Genomic DNA, 18,898 nt, shown 5'->3' on the forward strand with positions numbered 1-18,898 from the left:
GGGGTCCATTCCTGCCCTACGGCTCTGGGGTTCTGTGAGAACCCACAGCTGCACCTCCTGAGCGTTACCTCCCCGGGGAGAGCAGCACAGCTTGGGGGGGAGGGAGTGCGTGGGGCGGCGCGGGGCGGGGCGGGCGGCAGCGGGGCCGGGTACGGCCGCTTGCACATGTGAGATGCGCGGAGCTGTGAGGGCTGAGCGGCGGTGAGTACCCCCGGGCCGGGGGGCGATGCTCCGAGCCTCGAGCGGGGCCGGGGTGGGGCGGCTGGGAGCGGATTGACCCCTTCTCTCCGCTCCTTTAACGGGGGCTTACCTCAGCGCGGCGATGCCCGAGCCGGGACTTCCCTCCGCGGGGCGGCCGGTACCTCAGGCGGCAGCGCTGTCAGCCGAGCGGGAAACTCCTCAGCCGGGCGTCGGTTCGCTGCCGGCTGCCAGCTTCCCAAAAACGCAGCTCGTCACCTCAGCGCTATCCGCAGCGCGGAACCTACAGCACCATCGGGGCTCCAAAAGCCCGTTTTTACTTCAGGGTGTCATTCGACAGCGCTGCGTGTTCCTCGTTGTGCTGGTGAGGTCGGCACCGCGGCCGCCGCCGTTGCGCAGCGCTCTCCCGGGAGCGCTTCTGTGGCGATCCCCCGAGGAGGGTTATGTGGAGAGCTGCTATTGTTGTGCGTTGACTCAAGCGCTTGGGGTACAGTTTTGCTGGCAGCGAAGTCTGAAGGATGTTTACACAGTCAAAGTGGCAATTTCAGTTTATTGGAAGGCAGAACGTTTATCTGAAGACCTTTGGGGTTGTGGTTGCTCATCCTGGCGCTTACGAATCACCTACAGATTTCGCTGCTTTCAATGTGTTTGTGTGGAGCTGAGGTGTTGCGGCAAACCTTAACGTCTCCAGCTGAAGAACCTGAGGGTTTAAATGGAAGGCAAAGTGTCTATATGAACCTAGAGAAAGTCTCAGCGCAGGTAATGGAAGAGTACCCAGGTCCTTGATGACGAGTGCTGCACCCTCTGATCTGCAGCGTGGACGTCGGATCTGACTCTGGATTTGCAGCAGGGTTTTCCTGCACAGCGGACCCACTCCGTCTCTCCTCACTGTCTGTGTGCGTCCTTAACTCCCTCTCCTTGATATTCTCACAGCTGCCAGCTGCCTCATCCGAATGTGTGCCACACCAGTTTGCCACTGGAGGGATGAGAGAAATCCACCCGTGAAAGGTGAGGAAAGGGTTGATGTTGGGGCTTTAGGAAACACTAGGCGTTTCCACCCAGTCTTTTCCCCTTCCCTTCTTCCTCTTTTCTTTCTCCCTCTCCATTCCCCAGAGAAACAGATCTTTTTTCTGCACAGTATGTTTGCTTTGAGGTGACAAAGCTAGAAGGCAGATGGGACAAAGGGTGGTGAAACAGGCTGGGGTGGGACCCGCCGTGTGAGCTGGTTGGCTGGTTTCAGCATCATCAGAAACCCCAGGTTATCAGCACAAGTGGGCAGGCATGCAGACTGCCTGAGCTGCGTGTGCCCTGGGCTGCCCCTGCACCTCTGCAGGCTGCCTGGCTGCCAAGAACACGTGGGGGAGCTCATGCTAGAAAAGAGGTGCAGGACTTCAGGATAGCGACAGCTCTGCTGGCATGTGGCAAGCAAAAAGGTATCTTGGGGAGAAACAGCACGTGTTCCTGTTCTCTTAGAAGATGCAGGGAGTGGAGAGTGAGGAGGCATCATGTATATCAGAATCTCAAGGAGAGAATGAAAAGGCTTGAGAACTGCTACTTCTATATACTGACTGTTCAAACTTCCTTGGCATAGCATGTCCTTTCTGTTTCAGGTTCTGCTAAATGTTAGCTGTTACCCAGCTACAAAGAGTTGAAGAAGGTTACTGTAAAATTTTGGGTTCTGCTCACTTCTGAGTAAATGTGCAATGCAGGAGGTGTAAGAGCAGAAACAAATGAGAAAAACCTTCATCCTTTGCACGAGGGGTACCGAGGGTCTGTTCTGGTTGTCCTTTGCAGCCAGGTTTTTGTTCTGGGCTTGCAGAGCATCTTCGGGAGGGAAAGGAGAAAGTATGTCTCTTCTTGAAGCACAATTTTAAAGTATCTGTGATTCTAAGATCCCTCTAAGCTGTTGTGCCTGTCTGTGGGCAGAGCCAATCTAAAATTCGGCTGCTGCTTAGGATAGCACCTCGAGTGCCACAATTCAGCAACGTCAGCAAGGAGAGTTAATGAGAAAGGAGTCATGAAATAAGCATTTTGGATTTTCTGAAGTTATGAAATAGTACCAATATTGTAAAATGATTTTCCCCACTTTTCAGGAACTGGGAAAAGGTGATCGTTTCTCTGTAGGGAGCAAAATGTTATTTGCATGGATTGTACCTGCCGTAATTTGTTTGTTGATGTACTTCACAGCAGGTAAGATTTTTTTTTTTTCAATGTACACAGCAATTGTCACTTAAAAGAAGCACTGGCTAATTAGTTTTTTCTTTCAGACTCACAAGTAAGCATCTTTCTTATTAGAGAGAGCAAATTTTGATGCTTGGTTAGGTTTATACTGTACTTTCCTTAAGAACTCATTGATCCACTGCTGCTGTTGAGTGTCTTCTCATTCTTCATGGCAATGTGCCTTGTTAATTATATTTTAAAGGTTTGTTTTCCCATTTTGTTGCAGAAGCATGCAGTAAAGGAAATGTGACTGCTAGCAAACTTCCCCATGGTGTTGCAGAAATATGCGAGAAAGGAAACATGACTGCTAACACTGCTTCTCATGTCCAGCCTGGAACCAACATTACACTCTCGTGCCACCTAAAACAACTGAAATACAATGAGCAGTGCAAGACAGCTCTTTTCTTTAATGGTTCTGAACTAATTAGCAATTATGGCACTTCAGTAAGCAACACATTTACAGTCAATACGTATGGCAAACACATGTTTACTTGCAAAATAGATTGTGAATACAAGAAAAAACTCATTTGTGGAATTGATATAGAGTCTGGAAGTAAGGAGAGTTTCATTATTCCTTGTTCTTTATTATTTTCTTGGGTGCCTCTGAAACAAGTTAGGAGCTGATAGGGGGTGGCCTTCTCTACAAAAGGTGCTATGTTTTATTGGCTTTATATCTGAAATATTGCTGGCTGGAACTATGCAACACAACAGAGGCCTTTCATGCCCTGATTCCCAGCCCCCCATGTGGACGTGGGGATCTGGAGGGCTCTGTGTGCATGTCTGTCTCTCTGCACCCACTGTATCTCACCTCTGAAAAACCCATTGTGCTGCTTTATTGTAGTGGCAACATTTGCATGTTACCAGCTTGCTCCACAAACAGCAAATGAGAGAAGGGGTTCAGGTAACAGAAAACAGCAGAGATGCTACGCAAAACATAATGCTCACTCTCTCCTGCTCTACCCACCCCTCAAACTCCCGAAACAAGTCTCCAGGATAGAGATGGCTTGCAATACAATACTAAGGATAATTTAGATTTTCTTCTTGCTATAGATGAGCTGATGCAGCAGCATTTTCTGCATGGGTACTTAGGTTTTGTTGTTTTTGTTTTTTTTTAAGGAAGAATAGTTGATTGCTTCAAGTAAATATTGTAGTGCCCAGTTCTGATAGCAGTTATAGGCACTTGTATTCATTTGACACCTTTGTCCCTTGAAAATTAACAGGGATTTTGCTCATTTCAGAGGTCTTGGCAGACTGCAGAGATGACAGACTCAACTATTTTCACGTATATCAACCTGAATATTTCACACTGACTTGCCTGTAAAATCTTAAAAAGAAACCAACCTCCTGGTATTTCTTAATATGCCTCCTCTCAACATTTTTAAGGAAGAAACTGACCAGAATATCTGTTTAAGATCCTCCAGATCCGCCAAGAAATGTGTCATGTATCCAGCATGGGACAGATGGCAACCTCACCTGCACCTGGGATAAAGGAAGGCTTACACACATGAACACTACATATGCAATACAGTAAGTAACACAGGAAAGTAGGTTCTTTAAAGCCTATAATCATATCTTAGAGGGGTTTTCACGTCATTTTTATGTTGTTTGTTACAAATTTACCCTCTATCAACTCACACAAGAGTTGCTTTCTGAATAAGACAGTGCAAGGCTGCCATGATCACAGAAGACAAAAACTTTTCTGTTTACGGTTGTGTGTGCTGCACAGCAGTAGTTAAATTACTTCTGGGTTAAGCACATGAAGAGAATATGCCAAGATGTGGCTCCGTTATTGGAAAGGGAAGTTTAATAGTAGAAGTAATCTTAAATTGGCTGCTTAAAACTGCAGTTATCCCATCGTGGATCTTCTCTATGTAGAGATGGTGTGATTAGCAATGCCAGCACCAGAAAATCTCAAGTCTGAGCTTCTCATTGTGTCTCATGGTTTAGCTAAGGAGATGGAGAGAAAACTTTTCCAAGCCATGTTATATTTGCTTCATCTCAAAGAACCAACAGTGTTGTTGCTCTCCCTGGTGTTGCTGAGCTTTGCCTGAAATAGACTGCAGACTTCTGCAGCTACGAGCAAGGAACAAATGGGTTTATCTTTTACCGTGTACAAAAAAGTATTAACCAAGAATTTTCCTTCTGTTCTAGGCTATCAGATGGGACTGATACCTTATGTTTTTCAGAAGAAAGCCTGAGTAATAAGTTTGGCTTGCTAGTTCTGAGCACGAAGTTGAATTTTGAATCTACTTACAGACTTGTGGTTGTCGCCTCCAACAAATTAGGAAGTGCTTTTTCACAGCCACTTAAATTCATGCTAATAGACATAGGTAAATGTGTTACTTACCTTCTTTCAATTACTACTGGCTATTTAGAGGAAGTGAAAACTGAGCACTCTATCTTTGCTGCTTAAGCCTGTGAGAAAAGGTATCCATCCAGTCTCAGTTACCTATTCTATTTACCACGTGACCCTCCATTACTAGCTGTGATGCATATCTGAGTCCTGTTTCTTTGTTTTGTTTCTGTTTTTGCTGCTAGTGAAACCACATCCTCCAAACTTTTTAGTGGAATTTGAAAATTCTGCAACAAACTGTACATTTTTTTGGCACAATGAAGTACAAGTGCAACACTGTAGAGTAAGATACCGCCCGCTTAGCAGTGACACCTGGAACACGGTAATCCTTTTTGAAGAATAAGGGAAATTATGATCCTTGGATGCTCCTTAATACTCTTATTTCTCTCTTGAGTCTGCTCTCTAGCATCTTATTTAAGAAAACCTATTGCCTACTCTTCAAAACCTCTATCGCTGGTCTAAAACTGCATGAAGGTAGAACACTTATCATGAAAAAAAAAAAAAACCTGCATGCATGCATAGTTCCCCTTAAGTCAAGTATAATGCACAAAGAATCAGAGCTTACATTTGGCACACCACTACTAAAATGTGGTCATTTCTGCTCGTTGTAGCTCAAGGCTACAGGTGTACATTTTCCAAATGCTTGTGTCTTCTCGAATGCTGGTTGGAATCCTCAGTTTATATTTTAAGTGCTAAAATGAAGGACTTGCTTGAAGTTGAGTGAAATATATGAACAGAAAATTCCTTAGTAACCTTATTTCCCTGTGAGTTTAATGTTATATGTCCTTTATCTTCACTGAAGGTTGAAAGTTTAAATAGCAAAAAATGCAGTCTTCATGGTCTGGAGCCTCATACAGATTACGAATTTCAAGCCAGCTGTAAAATTCATCCTGAGAGAGGACTGTGGAGCAACTGGAGTGCATTCCAAACCCAAACTCCAGAAGCAGGTAATACAATACATGATTTGTTATACTAAGCCTGTGTCTAAAGTTTACATAGAAGCGTAAACTTTAGCGAATGAATTCAAAATGCTGGTTGGTTTTTGCTCCTGGTTAGAATCTGTAAATCCAGAAACAAAGCCAACAGGGAAGTAAACTTCTGCAGCAGAACAGGCATGGCTGACAGGGGACACTGGGAACACTGGGAAACACACGCTGGGTTCTTGAGTTCATGGAGAGTTTGCTGAGAAGCTGGATAAATGGGCAGGAAACTGCCTCTTCTGACTCAGTTCAGCTGCAGGTGTCAGGTTTTAACAAAACGGTTTAAATTTGCCAACTCATCTTTTTCTGAGTAAAGAAAATATTTCGTTTAGAGAGTTCCCAAATAGCTGTCTCCTCTAAGCAGTGCAGTCATTGGAGATCTCTGCAGCCTTAACGGATGAGAGCTTGGCCATGCATTTCAGAGACCTATCCCATCGTGAATCAGAAGGTGAAAAAACAGCCTTTCTGCTTGGTGGGGCTGCACAGCAGATTCCAGGGGACACAGCACAAACACGGGGTCAATTCTCCTATTTTATACCAATTCTAATACCAGAAGTCATCAGTTAGGTGTCACCTAACCTGCCAGGGCCACCATCTGCTCGCTCAACTTCCGAAACTTCGCACAGCTCAGTGTGTTCTTATGAAAGAAGAAAGCTTCTCAAGAGGAATTTCAACAAAGATGCGTTGGCTTCTTTGGCACCCCCTCCTTTCATCTCATTGTTGGCTTTCATTTCTCTTTTTTTTGTGAATTACTACAAGATCTCCAGGCTCCTGCAGCTATTACTCATGCTATTTACCACTACTGCTGACAACAGTTTCTGTAAGAAGCATTGATTGATGCAAAAGGTGTGAACTTTTCCTTCCCTCCCCCACCTTCCTCTCAACAGTTTTCTTAACCTTCTCAATGCAGTCAGCGTTGCTATGGTGTCTGTGGTCATCACCCCTCTTCCCCAGCCAGTGCTGTAGAACAAGACTCTCTCTCTTCAACTCATCAGGGAATATTTTCTGACATCAGACAAAGTGACAGCGAGGTGAGGCTGCAGATGATGAGCTCTATGCATAAAATTGTTGCTCTTCTTCAAAGTAGCTCAAGTTTTCACACTGGTTTGGCCTTCAGTGAATTCAGGACTATACCTTTTATACTTACGAAGCTTTTTTTTCCCCCATGTTTCTCCAGTCCTGACCTGCCACAAAGCTTGCTTTATGCAAGCACTTTAGCAAAGCGAGCCTTTCTTTTCCACCTAATTTGCATGGTTCGTTTGTAAAAAGATCCTTAAAATCTGGGCTGCTGTTCAACAGATGCAATCTGCCTTCTTTTTTCCCCTGCTTTGAGCTTGCCCCTTGCTCACAGTGAGTGCATTCTGGTTGTATTTCTGCTGTGGATCCCATGGTTTGTTTGTTTTGTTGTTTTCTTTCTTTTTTTCTATTCCAGTCACTATTTGCAGTGGAAACAAGATAAATAGTTCTTAGCATTGCTGGTACTGAGGATTGTTTCTGTCTTTGGATTTAGGAAATAGCAGACAGCCTTAGCCCCAGTCTAAGCAGGGCTGTGCATCAGTTGCCTGCTGCTAACATTATTAGAAACACTTACTATTTGATTTTGATGAGTTCTGTTCAAGGTCCTTGAGGAGCCAAGCTTTGTCACACTGGCTTTCCTCGTAAGTCTTTATTCGATTCTGAATTGTTTGAGCACATTGCTAATTAGCTTCTGTAGTCAAAAACTGTAGGGTTCAGTGAGTGTCAGTTGTTTAAACACAAGGGTTTTCAGGAAGCAGCTTCCTTGGTCCTTAATTATCTTTGCATAAAAGTTGAGGCTAAGAAGTAATACTGTCCTTTGATTTATAGGCTTTCTTGGAAGTCACTAGCGGACCATAACCCTCTCTTATTGAGATGGTTTGTTCTTTGTGACTACAGTCATGTGGGCAGTCTTCATGGCAGCTGAACGCTAGCTGTAATAGCAAATACAAGCTTAAAATACAAAGCAACACTTTAAGGACTACAGCATATTACATGATCTCTGTGATTCTAAATCTGAACTATGAGTTGTTTCAGGATTATTACCTCTGTAGCTTATTCAATGTCTTGTTTGTTTCCAAATACTGTCATTAATTCTGTTTCTCTCTTTTCTTTCTCAACCAGTGCCTACTGGGCTCTTAGATGTCTGGTACAAAAAGCAAGATATAGACTCTCAACTGCAGAACATTTCTCTTTTCTGGAAGGTAAGTTGTTTAAATAAAACTTGGCATATGCATAATAATCATCAGCTTTGGAGGGGGATGTGTTTGCAGGAAAGGACATAAAGCAGGGCACAGCAGTGCTTTCTTCAGTGATACAGAGCAACTCTACTACCCAAGACTTTCCTCATCCCAGCAGATTAATCAAGTCTTTTCCAACACCCGTCCCTTTAAAAGTCCCTGAAACTTTCCAGCACTTTGCATCAGCAAACAGCAGATAACATCTGTTAGAAGTGGAAATATCACAACACGGCTGCCACCTTTCTCTCCGAGATGCACATTCCCCCTTGTCACACCATGACAGTGCATGTGAAAGAGATAACAACCTTTTGGCTTTCTAGTTTAATTTTCTGATTAGTATGTCCATCTCCTCATTTTCTACCTTGTTGTATGCTGTCAGAACACAAATTCTTGGAGGAAAGGGGGATGCTCTGCCCCGTGTGATCAATGGGCATCTAGTTTACGTGTGTGCCTTTGTCTGTGAACTCCCTTTAGAGGAGTTTCTGCTCTGAGATGAAGAATATGAAGACATCTAACACTACGTAGAAGCAGAAGCTAATAGATTTGATGAGGGAGAGATGGCAAGGGTCCTTCTTTCTGAGAGCTGCAGCTGGTACCAAGGAACTCCATCTAGATATCTGAAATGGGAAACATCTCTATGCAAGCACCAGGTTGTTGGGGAGCACAGTACTGTGTTACAGTCTGGAGAAAGAGAAAAATGGGAAACAGGCTGACCTAACAAAAGGTAAAATTTTGAAAGATATGGCCAGCTGCTATGCATTTATAAGAGAAAAGCAATGAAAGAGCTGGAATAGGGCTTGGGAATAGAAAGCATAGTTCACAGAGCTGGGCAACAGCCGTTACACCAGGGTACAGCGTCACAGGGGAAAAGGGAAATTCCACAGTCAGTACACTGATTCACAGAGCCAGGCCCTTTAGAAACACACAGATGATGCTTTTAGTAATAAAAGTCTAGTTCATTTACAAGTAGCATCCTTAGGTTGGTACAGACGGGAAAACTGCTGCCTTTAAAATGCTTTAGAGCTATTCTTTAGGCCGACAGATTTCTAGTTTTTAAAAATAACAAAATTATTACAGGGAAAAAAAGAAAGCAGTCTCAACAAGCTATCCCCATAGCACTGCCATGTTTCTCTCAGCTTTTAAGAGAGAAGAAAATAAAAACGAATCACTTGTTACCAAAGAACATTAGCTGGTATTTGCTATTGTCCAGCAAGCGATGCTGCCACTGTAAGGAATTTCTTTACTATTATGAGAACAAAAAGGGAAGAAAAAAATACCTTCAAATGAAAGTTCCTCTCTTGAATTGGAGGTGCTTTGAAGCCACCATCTGCCACGAGGCAGAAGATCTGAAGAGGTCCAGAACAATCAGGCTTTACATTAAAGGGCTGATAGTGGCAGACTGACAGCAGCAGAGAGCCGGTAGCAAGTCCAGTGATCTTTCTGATCTTTTAATGATGATCACTAGCTCCTAGGAGGCACTGAAACGTTACTTTGGACTTGATCTTTCTTGGAAAGGAAGAAAAACATGTTGATTCATTCATGCCAGGAAATAACAAGTGTCCCAACCGCCTTCACAGGAGGTTCTGAAATGAGGGTTTGCCTCTGTTTGTTGCCTCGTGTGGAAGAGGCTCCGCAGATATTGCTCGTTGGGAATCTCACAATGAATGGACGAACTGCAGGTAGAACTGAATGTCCATGTGCTGTTCAGGAGGGTCTGTAGCTGTAAGCAAAACCCCTCTTATGACAGAAGGTCCAGTTCTAAGCAGATGGAGTATTTGGTTCCTGGTGACTGTATCACCTGAATGAGCCAGACACTGAGTGGCTGAAGAATGGCTTTTTGTCTTCCTGCACTTCAGTCCACCACGTGGAACGCTGGTACTGTTGTGTGACACACGTTCATCCTGCAGAGAGGCAGCAAACCTGGAACAGCTGGCTGCCTGAACACACTGGTTTCAGGAAGCCAAACCAGAGCCTCCTTCCCTGAGCAGGTTTAAGACTTTTTCAGGCAGCCCATCCGTTTGGTACCATCAGAGTTTTCTGCAGTACATTCAGTGTCCTTGACTTTTTTCCCACCTCTCTTTCAGTCTTTTCCCTTCTTAGCCAGAAGACTAAAATAGTAATAAACGCATTTTCTTTGCAGGCTTTGCAGAAGTCAGAGGCAAGAGGAAAAATCCTGCATTACACAGTGACCTTTGAAGCACTAAGCCATGGGGAGCCCAGAGCGATAGAAACAAATGTTACCACTCAAACCAGTTACACCAGAGTCACTCCAAAGATGGACTACAAGATAACAGTCACTGCTGAGAACTCGAGGGGAAGCTCACCTCCTGCATCCATCCTGACTAACCTGGGCATCCAAGGTAAAGCCTTCCATGGTTCTGAACCACTGGCAATCATACCAGCTCTGCTTTGTACTGCTTATGGCTATGCACCACAGAAGCATTCAGATTCAGCCACTTTGTGCTCCTTAATGCTGATCTGCACAGTTCTCCCGGGATCAGCAGTGACTGGAGGTCAGATCCACTCTCATATGTGGTCAAGGGTAGGAGTGCTATTTCCTGATGAGCCAAGTTGCCCTGAATCAGCACTGCTTTAACTTTAACCCCTTCTGCTGACAGGTGCAAACCATTCAGGCACCTGACACGGCACAAATTTAACTATGAAAAAAAAAAAAAAAAGTAGTGGCTCCTTTTTGTTTGGTATGAGAGAGGGCAGAACTGAAGGGAGAGTGATGGTAAGAGGTGAAACATGGTAAAAACCAGGTATCCAACTTACCGAGTAGTCTTAAGGCTGAGGCAAGCCTGTGCTGATGGTGTGGTTTTGTTTGGCTGTTCTTTCTCCCATGACAGATTTACCCTCTCCTTGGAACGTCTCTGCTATAGCGATAGGAAATAACAGCATCTTGGTCAGCTGGAAACCTCCCCTTAAATCTGCTGTGTCCATCAGTGGGTACATTGTGGAATGGATAGACACCCATAGGAAGAGCAGCCTGGAGCCCCATCCGAGCTGGATAAAACTTGTCGCATCCAACCTGTCTCTAGTGATACCAGGTGAGTACCACGTAGAAGCATGATAACGTTGAAGTACTATTTTAATTTTGAAAGCCTTTCAAGGAACAAGTCAGACTCTAATTTTTACTAATTCAGCATAAGAGATTGTGATTTTTAAAGCTTTTTATATGGAAGGAGATAAATCAGTGGTTCAGCAGTCCCTCAAATGAGATTGACCTGATAAGTAGAATCACAGAATTCTAGTTAGTCTTTCCTACATTGTCTTGGTGCTGTGCCTCCCAGGGTTTTAAATCCCTGCTCTCAAGCAAGTGGGAGAAAATAGCACGTGCATGCCATGACTTTGTACTCTGCTTTGAAAAAGGGAAACATTAATTACTGTCACTCTTCCTAACCTTCCTTAAGTCTTGAGGATGGATCTGTGCAGGTAAATATTTTAATGGAACAATTATTTACTTTCTATTTCTTTATGTAGAGCACATAGAAGATAACGTGTGCTATCACATTAGCGTATTTGCACTTTATCAGGACAGAGCTGGAGAAGTGAAATCAGTGAGGGGATACTCAAGAGAAAAAGGTAAGTTGCAGTAATACTCTTTCAGGTATTTTTAAGCCAGCTTAAACAGTCCAGCATTAAAAGTCACTCTTATGTTTTGTAGCACCATCAACTGGGCCACAAGTGTATACAAAGCCACAGACAAACGGCATCTTGGTTTCGTGGGAAGAAATCCCTTCCCACCAGCAAATGGGCTGCATCACAGAGTACAAAATATACCTGCAAAAAAAGGACAGTGATGTAGATCCTGCTGTCTATGGTAGGTATCTGGTGAAAAACAATGTGATGTGCACGTGCTGTTTATTGAGGAGAGAGGGGTGGTGAGGAAAGAGGCGTTCAGAAAGGAGTCCCAGACAGCTCATCTAGCAGCAAGATCCAGATTCAGTTCTCTCTGCTACAGCTGTTCATGAACAAGACTGCATATGCATACTCATATGTTAAGTTACAACACTCCAAGGACAGGATATCCAATCCTGTGCAGCATCTGCTCAACTCTGCACAGTGGGACAGGTTTCAGAGCAACCTCAGCACCCTAAGCTCTCCTATAGCCCTTCCAAGGACTCAGTGCCATAGACAAGGAGGTTACATACAGTGACAAGAGAACTTCTGCGTGCTCCTGCTTCCGGAAACACAATTCTTCATAGAGCTAAATGCAGTACGAATATCTGCTAGGTTTTTTATTTACTTCTCTCTCTTTTTCTTTTAGCCATTTGTAGCGCTACTTCCCAACACTCACTTTACATCACAGACCTGCAGCGTGGTGTGTACTACGTCCTGTGGATGACAGCATTGACGGCTGCTGGAGAAAGCCCCAGGGGAAACAGTGAGCTGGTTTGCTTGGAAAGTAAGGAGTCTGCTGGGGGCAAGCGACCAAGAGAGTTCTATCCCCAGGCCCACTGTTGTCCACAGACTTGGAATGCTTTAACCACTACTCTTTAATGACTGAAGATCTCTAGTTTCGGTTGGTTTTAAGATGCAGCATACCTTCCTTGTCTTCCACTTCTCAGCTTTGTGCCGAGATGTTATCTGTACAGCTAACACTTCAAGGCTTGCGGTCTTGTTATTACAAAGGGGGAAAGAAGAGACTCAAGCTGCTTGCCCAGATAGCTGTGCAAGTTCTGGCATCGATATCTACGTATGAGATAGTTTCAAAGTTTCAAAGTTTCAAATATATAGGTGGCTTCCTGAGGACCCTCATTGTGGTCCCAGAAGCAGCTGTTACCTCAAGGACAATGAGTACAGCACTGTGGCTGAGCTCCTGCAGTAGGCAAGTCCACCTTGTGTGTGGCCCCTGCTTCCGTGCTGCCCAGGGGCTGCAAAAACAAGTTTATGTCCTGTGTCACTGGAGGTCCAGTACTAGAAGGCCAGCAATCACATCTTTTGGACTGTGGACTGCCTGGCTCAAGAGACAGTGGTGGACATTCTAAGGTTATGAAGTACTGTTGTCCTCAAATGTCATCGGTTCATTCAGCTCCCTGATTTAAAACCTGAAAGCTCTTGGTGTTCTTTACAAGTGCAAGCCACGATTGTTGTCCAGTTTGAACTAGGATACTTAACCTTTTTCTTCATTAAAAAAAAGATTAAAATGTCTGTTCTGTGTTCCAGGTGCTGTGGACTGGATTATTGTGCTTACCTGCAGCTTCTTCATACTCTCAGCCTGTATTTGCTCCCTGCATCCTGCAAGAAAACTGTGAGTGCATCAGTCTGTTACATTCCAGTAAAACACAGAAGTTTTGCTAGAGGGCATGCTAACAGGCTCTTGGGACATCTTGGGGAACAGGGAGGATTGTTTTGAACAAAGGTTTTGGATAACGTGAATGGTAAGAACAGCACATTGTGCTTAGAAGACAGCTGTAGTTCATATATCATGACTTTTTAACCTAGATCTTAAGGCCTGCTTCCACTGCACCCGAACTGGTGCAAGCCTTGGTCACCTCCTGAGAAGGAAGTCAGACCCTGTGACAAAAAGCCTTTTTGCTTTCAAGCAACATAAACACGTTCCCAACCCAGTTTTCCAGGGCTGAGTTCATGGCCATGTCTTGCATGCTCTGCTATTAGTCATGCTCACCTAATGAAGGCTGGCTGCAGGAGGATGCTGTGCTGCATTGATTTTTGCTAAGTCAGTACTGCCTCAGTATTACCTCACTCCTGGCTTTGCACCTGGGAAACATTAGCACCTAGAACAGCCAAAAAGGAACACCATAAAGCCTACAGACCAGTGGGGAGGGCAATAATGTATGCTCATAAAGTGGTGCAGTGGCCAGAAGCATTTGAAAAAGTGGAAATCCAAAGCTGTGCTGTCCAGTCAGCCAAAATTGCTGCGTCCTCAAAAACTTGGGCAGGCTCTGCCAGTCCCACCCAGCCTGAGCTTCTGCTAGTCTATAGTAAAGCATTACTCATTACACAGAATTCTTCAGTAACTGCACACACAAACAGCACATTCCAGTTCAGTACAATTTGCACGTATGGGCATTCGTGCTTTTAACTTCACTTGTTCCATCTGCAGATTACACTTGTTCTTTTCTGCCACTGTACCTCAGTGGCACAGCAAAGCCATTCCAGATCCAGCTAATGCTACATGGGCTAAGAATGACAAGTCTACGAAGGTAAATCAGACTTTTTTTTTTTCTTTTAACCCTGCCCTCTCCAGCAGAAAAAGCAGTCGGAGCTATGAAAATCAGTCACCTCTTAACGCAGCAAACCCTGCAATTTCTAGCCAGGAAGAAGCTCCATTCTGTATTGTGTTACACTTTGTATGTGTTGCACAAACTGCAAGTACAGTGCAGGGGTAGCTGCTGTGTGGAGATGCCTGCAGATAAGGGGTGGGTGGGAGGGCACCAGGAAGCGACTGCAGAATTAACGAGCGCTGCTGTACGTGTACCCCCACACCAGGGTGAGCTGAGTGCACTTTCCAGTCTGTTCTTGCACAACATGAGCAGTTTTGAAGAGCCTGAAACAATAGAAGTGGAGGAAAGCTTCCTAAAGACAGACTGCCAGGTGTTCCGGGACAAGCTCATCTTCAGCAGCATCAACAGCAGCGGAAATCATGACTGGCAGCTGGAAAGCAGCTCTGAGAAACAGGAGTCAGAGTACAGGCCTCTACCCAGCACAACGGACGGAGACAGTTACGAGCATCAGCTTCCTGACCTGTACAAGAAGATAGCGCTGGAAGTGACAGAGCAAACGCAAACCTTTTCTGAGTACATTGCTAATCCAGTTAGCGACAGAGCTCCAGCTTACCTGCCCTCAGCCATCTCAGCGCCTGTCACAGACGCTACTGAAGAAGACCCTGAACTTGAGTGCAATCCGGTCTCTGTCTTCCCAACAACTTTTTTGACACCGGTGTTTTCCTACGGAGGGAAACTTAATTTGGATACAGTGAGATTGAACTGCAGCTCTTTCACAAGGTAGGCTGTCAGGGTGGTGCAGCAGCCTGGCCTGAATGTTTGCACTTTAGCCAAGTGCTGCAATATGTGTTTCATTGCAGCTAGGACAGCGACTTGCACGTCACACCTTCAGGTAATACAGCCCAGCTCACAAACCTTTCCAGCATTCTAAGTCATGCCTTACTTTACAGTGCGGCAGCTCTTCACCCACAGAGCACGCTTAGGTAGAATTAAAGACAAAAATCCAGATTGCTGGGGCTCAGTCATCAGGCTCCTTGAGATTAAGTGCTCAGGTTGCCTGCAGAGAGCCAGAGCTGCCTCGGGTCCCTACCCTGCTGCCTGAACACAGTCTGGCTTGAACTACACCAGACAAGCTAAAAATCATTCAAAACAACGCTTGCCCAGGAACAGCAAGGACATACTTCAGTAAGGTCAGACCTCAGCAGCTGACCAGATCACGGTTGCACTCTGTGCACCAGCTGCACACAGCAGGACAGAAATGCAACAGTGAGGATCTGCAAAACACACGCTAACCTCGCACGCCTAACAGACAGTATTCCTCACTGCAGCCTGAATACAGGTGCTCCTTTCATCCCCAACGACACTGGTGCTACAGCCCCATGTGGGCACTGGAGGATCTGTAACTTGATGGAGCTCTTCAGCCCCGCTGCAAAACCAATCAGAGCAAGCCCACCTTCAGGGCTTAGCACAGAAGAAATCCTCGCCAGAAATAAAGCAACAGGCAGCGCGCGTACACAGCAAGTCAGATGGCCTAGTGAGAATTTTAATGATTTATTGAAGTATTCTAATTACAGGCTTAAAGTACGTGTTACACATTTAATGACTTTGTTTACTATGTGCGTATATTATTTATAAATAGAACGTTGGAAACCTGAAATTTGTTCGTTGTTGTTTTCTCTGGTCAAGCTCAAGTGCTAGGCTGCAGCCAGCCGCAGAATGAAGCACCTTTAATGACAAAGCTCAAGGGAGAGGACGTGGGCCAGATTCGAGCTCATCTGGAGCACGAGTGCTTTGCCTCCTTCCGTGAGGATTCAGGTGGCAGTTCCCACCCACAGCTGGCTGGTTGAACAAGCTGTTGAGCAGTGGCATAAACTCACGACAAAGACCTTGCATGACACTCAGTGCACCTCAACTAAAAGAGCCGTGAGGAAATGACCCCTAGCAGCCCTGCAACCATCCCCTTTTCAAGCAGCAACGCAAACATACCTGCATCATGAGACTGCTGCTTCAAGACCACATCTTCTCCCACTGCGTTTCACTTAAAACAAAAACGTAAACCAAGGTGCTGCATCAGGGAGACCTCTACTTGCTGTTTTCTTCTACAGGAGGTCCACAAACTCTTGTGAACCCAAGTCCAAAGATTCTGCGTGATGCGGCCAGGACTTTTAATAACTGAACACACTGCCTTCTAATTTGGTGCCAAAAAATAAAGGATTATTAAGACCACTAGGTTTACGGGGTTCTCTACCTCTGTACTGCAATGGTACCTCTAGAGCAGCGGCATCCACAAACAGGCTGTGCACCTATCCAGGACCTGGACCATGCAAGCGAGGCTGCACCCCACATCACAGCACTGCCCCGGGAGGCGGCTTGGAGATAAGGAAACTGAGGAATAAGAAAAGGCTGAACACAACTGCCCATAGAGCTTCTCACAGCGTCCCCAAAGCAAAGCAAAGGGACAGCCCAAAGGAGCAACACTGCAGGTAACAGCAAATGGGGCAAGCTGCACGAGCACCAGCACGCTGCCCTCCGGCAACCTCGTGCTGCTTCAGGGCTCCTTTGTGGCACAGATGCCACTTTTGAAAAGCGTGTTCCTGGGAGGGTCTGCCTGCGCTGTGGCACCCACCGCTATGCTCACCTGCAGCAGGATACAGCCCAGGCCCCCTCGCAGACATGGCAAGGGACTGCTGACATCAGGGCTGTGGCAAAGCTCGTTCTTCCCATCAGTTACCTCAGCAGTCCCGTGTGGATGGGAATACTTACCCTCACTGTCCAACCAGGCGACACGGCTCACCACGCTCAGCGCAGGTGTTGTGCATTGAAGAAGTGATTTCCAGACGTGGCAACAGACGCACACAGCCAGGCCTCTTGTTCGGGAGAGGCACACACACGTCCTCATCAGGAGTCTGCCCCACCACAGCACCAAGAGATGCACACTTCCCCCTCTCCCACCCACTATTTCCACAGGGGTGCCAGAACAGGATTTGTTGATGCGCAGACTTGCAAATCAGGTGCAAGGAAGCTTCACAGCAGCTCCTGCAGTGCAGCCCGTCTCACAGAATTATCAGAGGGTCAGTTTTGAGCTGTGTTTCAGAACAATATTTCCTCTTTGGAACTTGCTCATTGCTCACTGCTGCCTCCCCGCTGGCCAGCAGCTCTGGGCTCAGCTCACAGAGCCAAAAGGCAGCAGCTGCTCACGGCCGAGCTCACACAGCACAGCAGGGGGAGGATGCACGTCCACAGGAAGAATGGCTTCCAGCAGCGGCCCAGAACAACCTGCAGAGCAGCTGCCCCGCTTGGCGTCTTCATCCCAACCTAGCAAGTGCACACTGCCATCCATCACTAAACAGAACTGCTGCATGCAGGCAGCAATGGCCGTCCCACGCAGCCCAGCACCGCTGCCATCCCGCAGCAGGCTGCAGCCTGCGTTGCACACCTGCACCGAGCCAGACCTTCAGGTGCTGCTTTTTCAGAGAACAGAAGCAACGCTTCTACCTGTTCTCTGTGCAAAACAATGGGAATCCTATTTCCTCACCTCTAACTCAGTGCCACCGTGACTCAGAGCCAAGACCACAGAGCCCTTATCAGCACCTGCAGATGGCTCTCCACAGTTATGCCTGCAGAACGAAGCAGCCTCATCCACTCACCAGCTCACAGGGGCACGACCCAAGAGCTGCACTGCCACCAGAATGGACACCAGAGGTGCCAACTGTGCATCAAACCCAGACTGCACACGCAAGGTCCTGCTTGATTTGTATCTTCTGTGGAACTGAAATGATGGCACACCAACTGCCCCGGTGCGCTCTGCTCACCCTCCAGCTTGGCAGGGCATTAAACTCTGCAGGCAGCAGCCAGCACCACTACTCTGTGCCTAGGGACAAAGAGAAGGCAGCTTTATCAGCAAGAGCTTAGCAGAAAGGGAGAACAGCTTTGGTATACTCTACATCCTCCTTCCTTCGCTGCAATCAGGTATTTCACCTGTGAAAATAACATGCATGGTGGGCAAGGAAACCACACGCAGGAAGGCCTCCACCAACGCAACAAAGCACAGCTGCCCACCTCTGCACAAGGCCCCTCGCACACTCAAGCTACACGGGAAGTGTGCAAGGTTTTTTCTTTTTCTTTTTTGCAGGTCACCAGCTCCGCAATTACACTTCTTGGGTCTGGCAGCTTGTTCCAAGTTCTGGTTCCCAGCCCGGTACCTAGACATCTTCCACCTGGGAAGGCTGCCTCTGTGTCAGCCAGGAGCACGATGCTGGTACTTGGGTCAGACCTCCCCAGCACCGGAGCTGCACTGCCATGCTCTCCAGACTCCTGCTGGCAGCGACCCCTGCAAGAGCACTCCAGCAGCCATCACAGCAGATCGCTATCTCAAGACAGTCGCACAAAAGCACAACAGACACCCGTTACCAAAGGAAGCTGTTTTTAAAAAGCACTATTTTACCACTCACCTAACCCTGCACTCTGACCTTTAGACATACAGCTAGCTGATCCTCACATTTCTTAATCACAAATTGAAGGCTAGGATTCATTGCTAGGATTCATCCCCTTGTTCTTACAGTAGATGTACTCCCACGCAGGGCTCCCTGGGAAGACTTACTCCTCTTAGAGAAGAGCAGCAGCAGCAGGAGGGATGGAGCCCGAGCTGCCCCCCCCTCCCGCAGCCTCCTTGGCCGAGGCCACACCACCAACTCTCCCCAT

General features: G+C 46.3%; 1 protein-coding gene across 1 annotated transcript; it reads left to right on the forward strand.

The window, feature by feature from the left end:
* IL12RB2 (interleukin 12 receptor subunit beta 2) lies at positions 608-16,376 on the forward strand. The gene is given in 17 exon segments (XM_021404953.1): positions 608-1,206; positions 2,292-2,388; positions 2,645-2,971; positions 3,831-3,945; positions 4,570-4,748; positions 4,957-5,093; positions 5,574-5,718; positions 7,891-7,970; positions 10,147-10,366; positions 10,856-11,056; positions 11,490-11,591; positions 11,674-11,829; positions 12,277-12,414; positions 13,176-13,260; positions 14,077-14,176; positions 14,463-14,961; positions 14,964-16,376. Coding segments are annotated over 16 exon segments (2,640 nt in total). The 5' UTR covers positions 608-1,206; positions 2,292-2,330; the 3' UTR covers positions 15,062-16,376.

The sequence above is a fragment of the Numida meleagris genome, chromosome 7, assembly GCF_002078875.1.
Source record: "Numida meleagris isolate 19003 breed g44 Domestic line chromosome 7, NumMel1.0, whole genome shotgun sequence".
NCBI lineage: Eukaryota > Metazoa > Chordata > Aves > Galliformes > Numididae > Numida > Numida meleagris.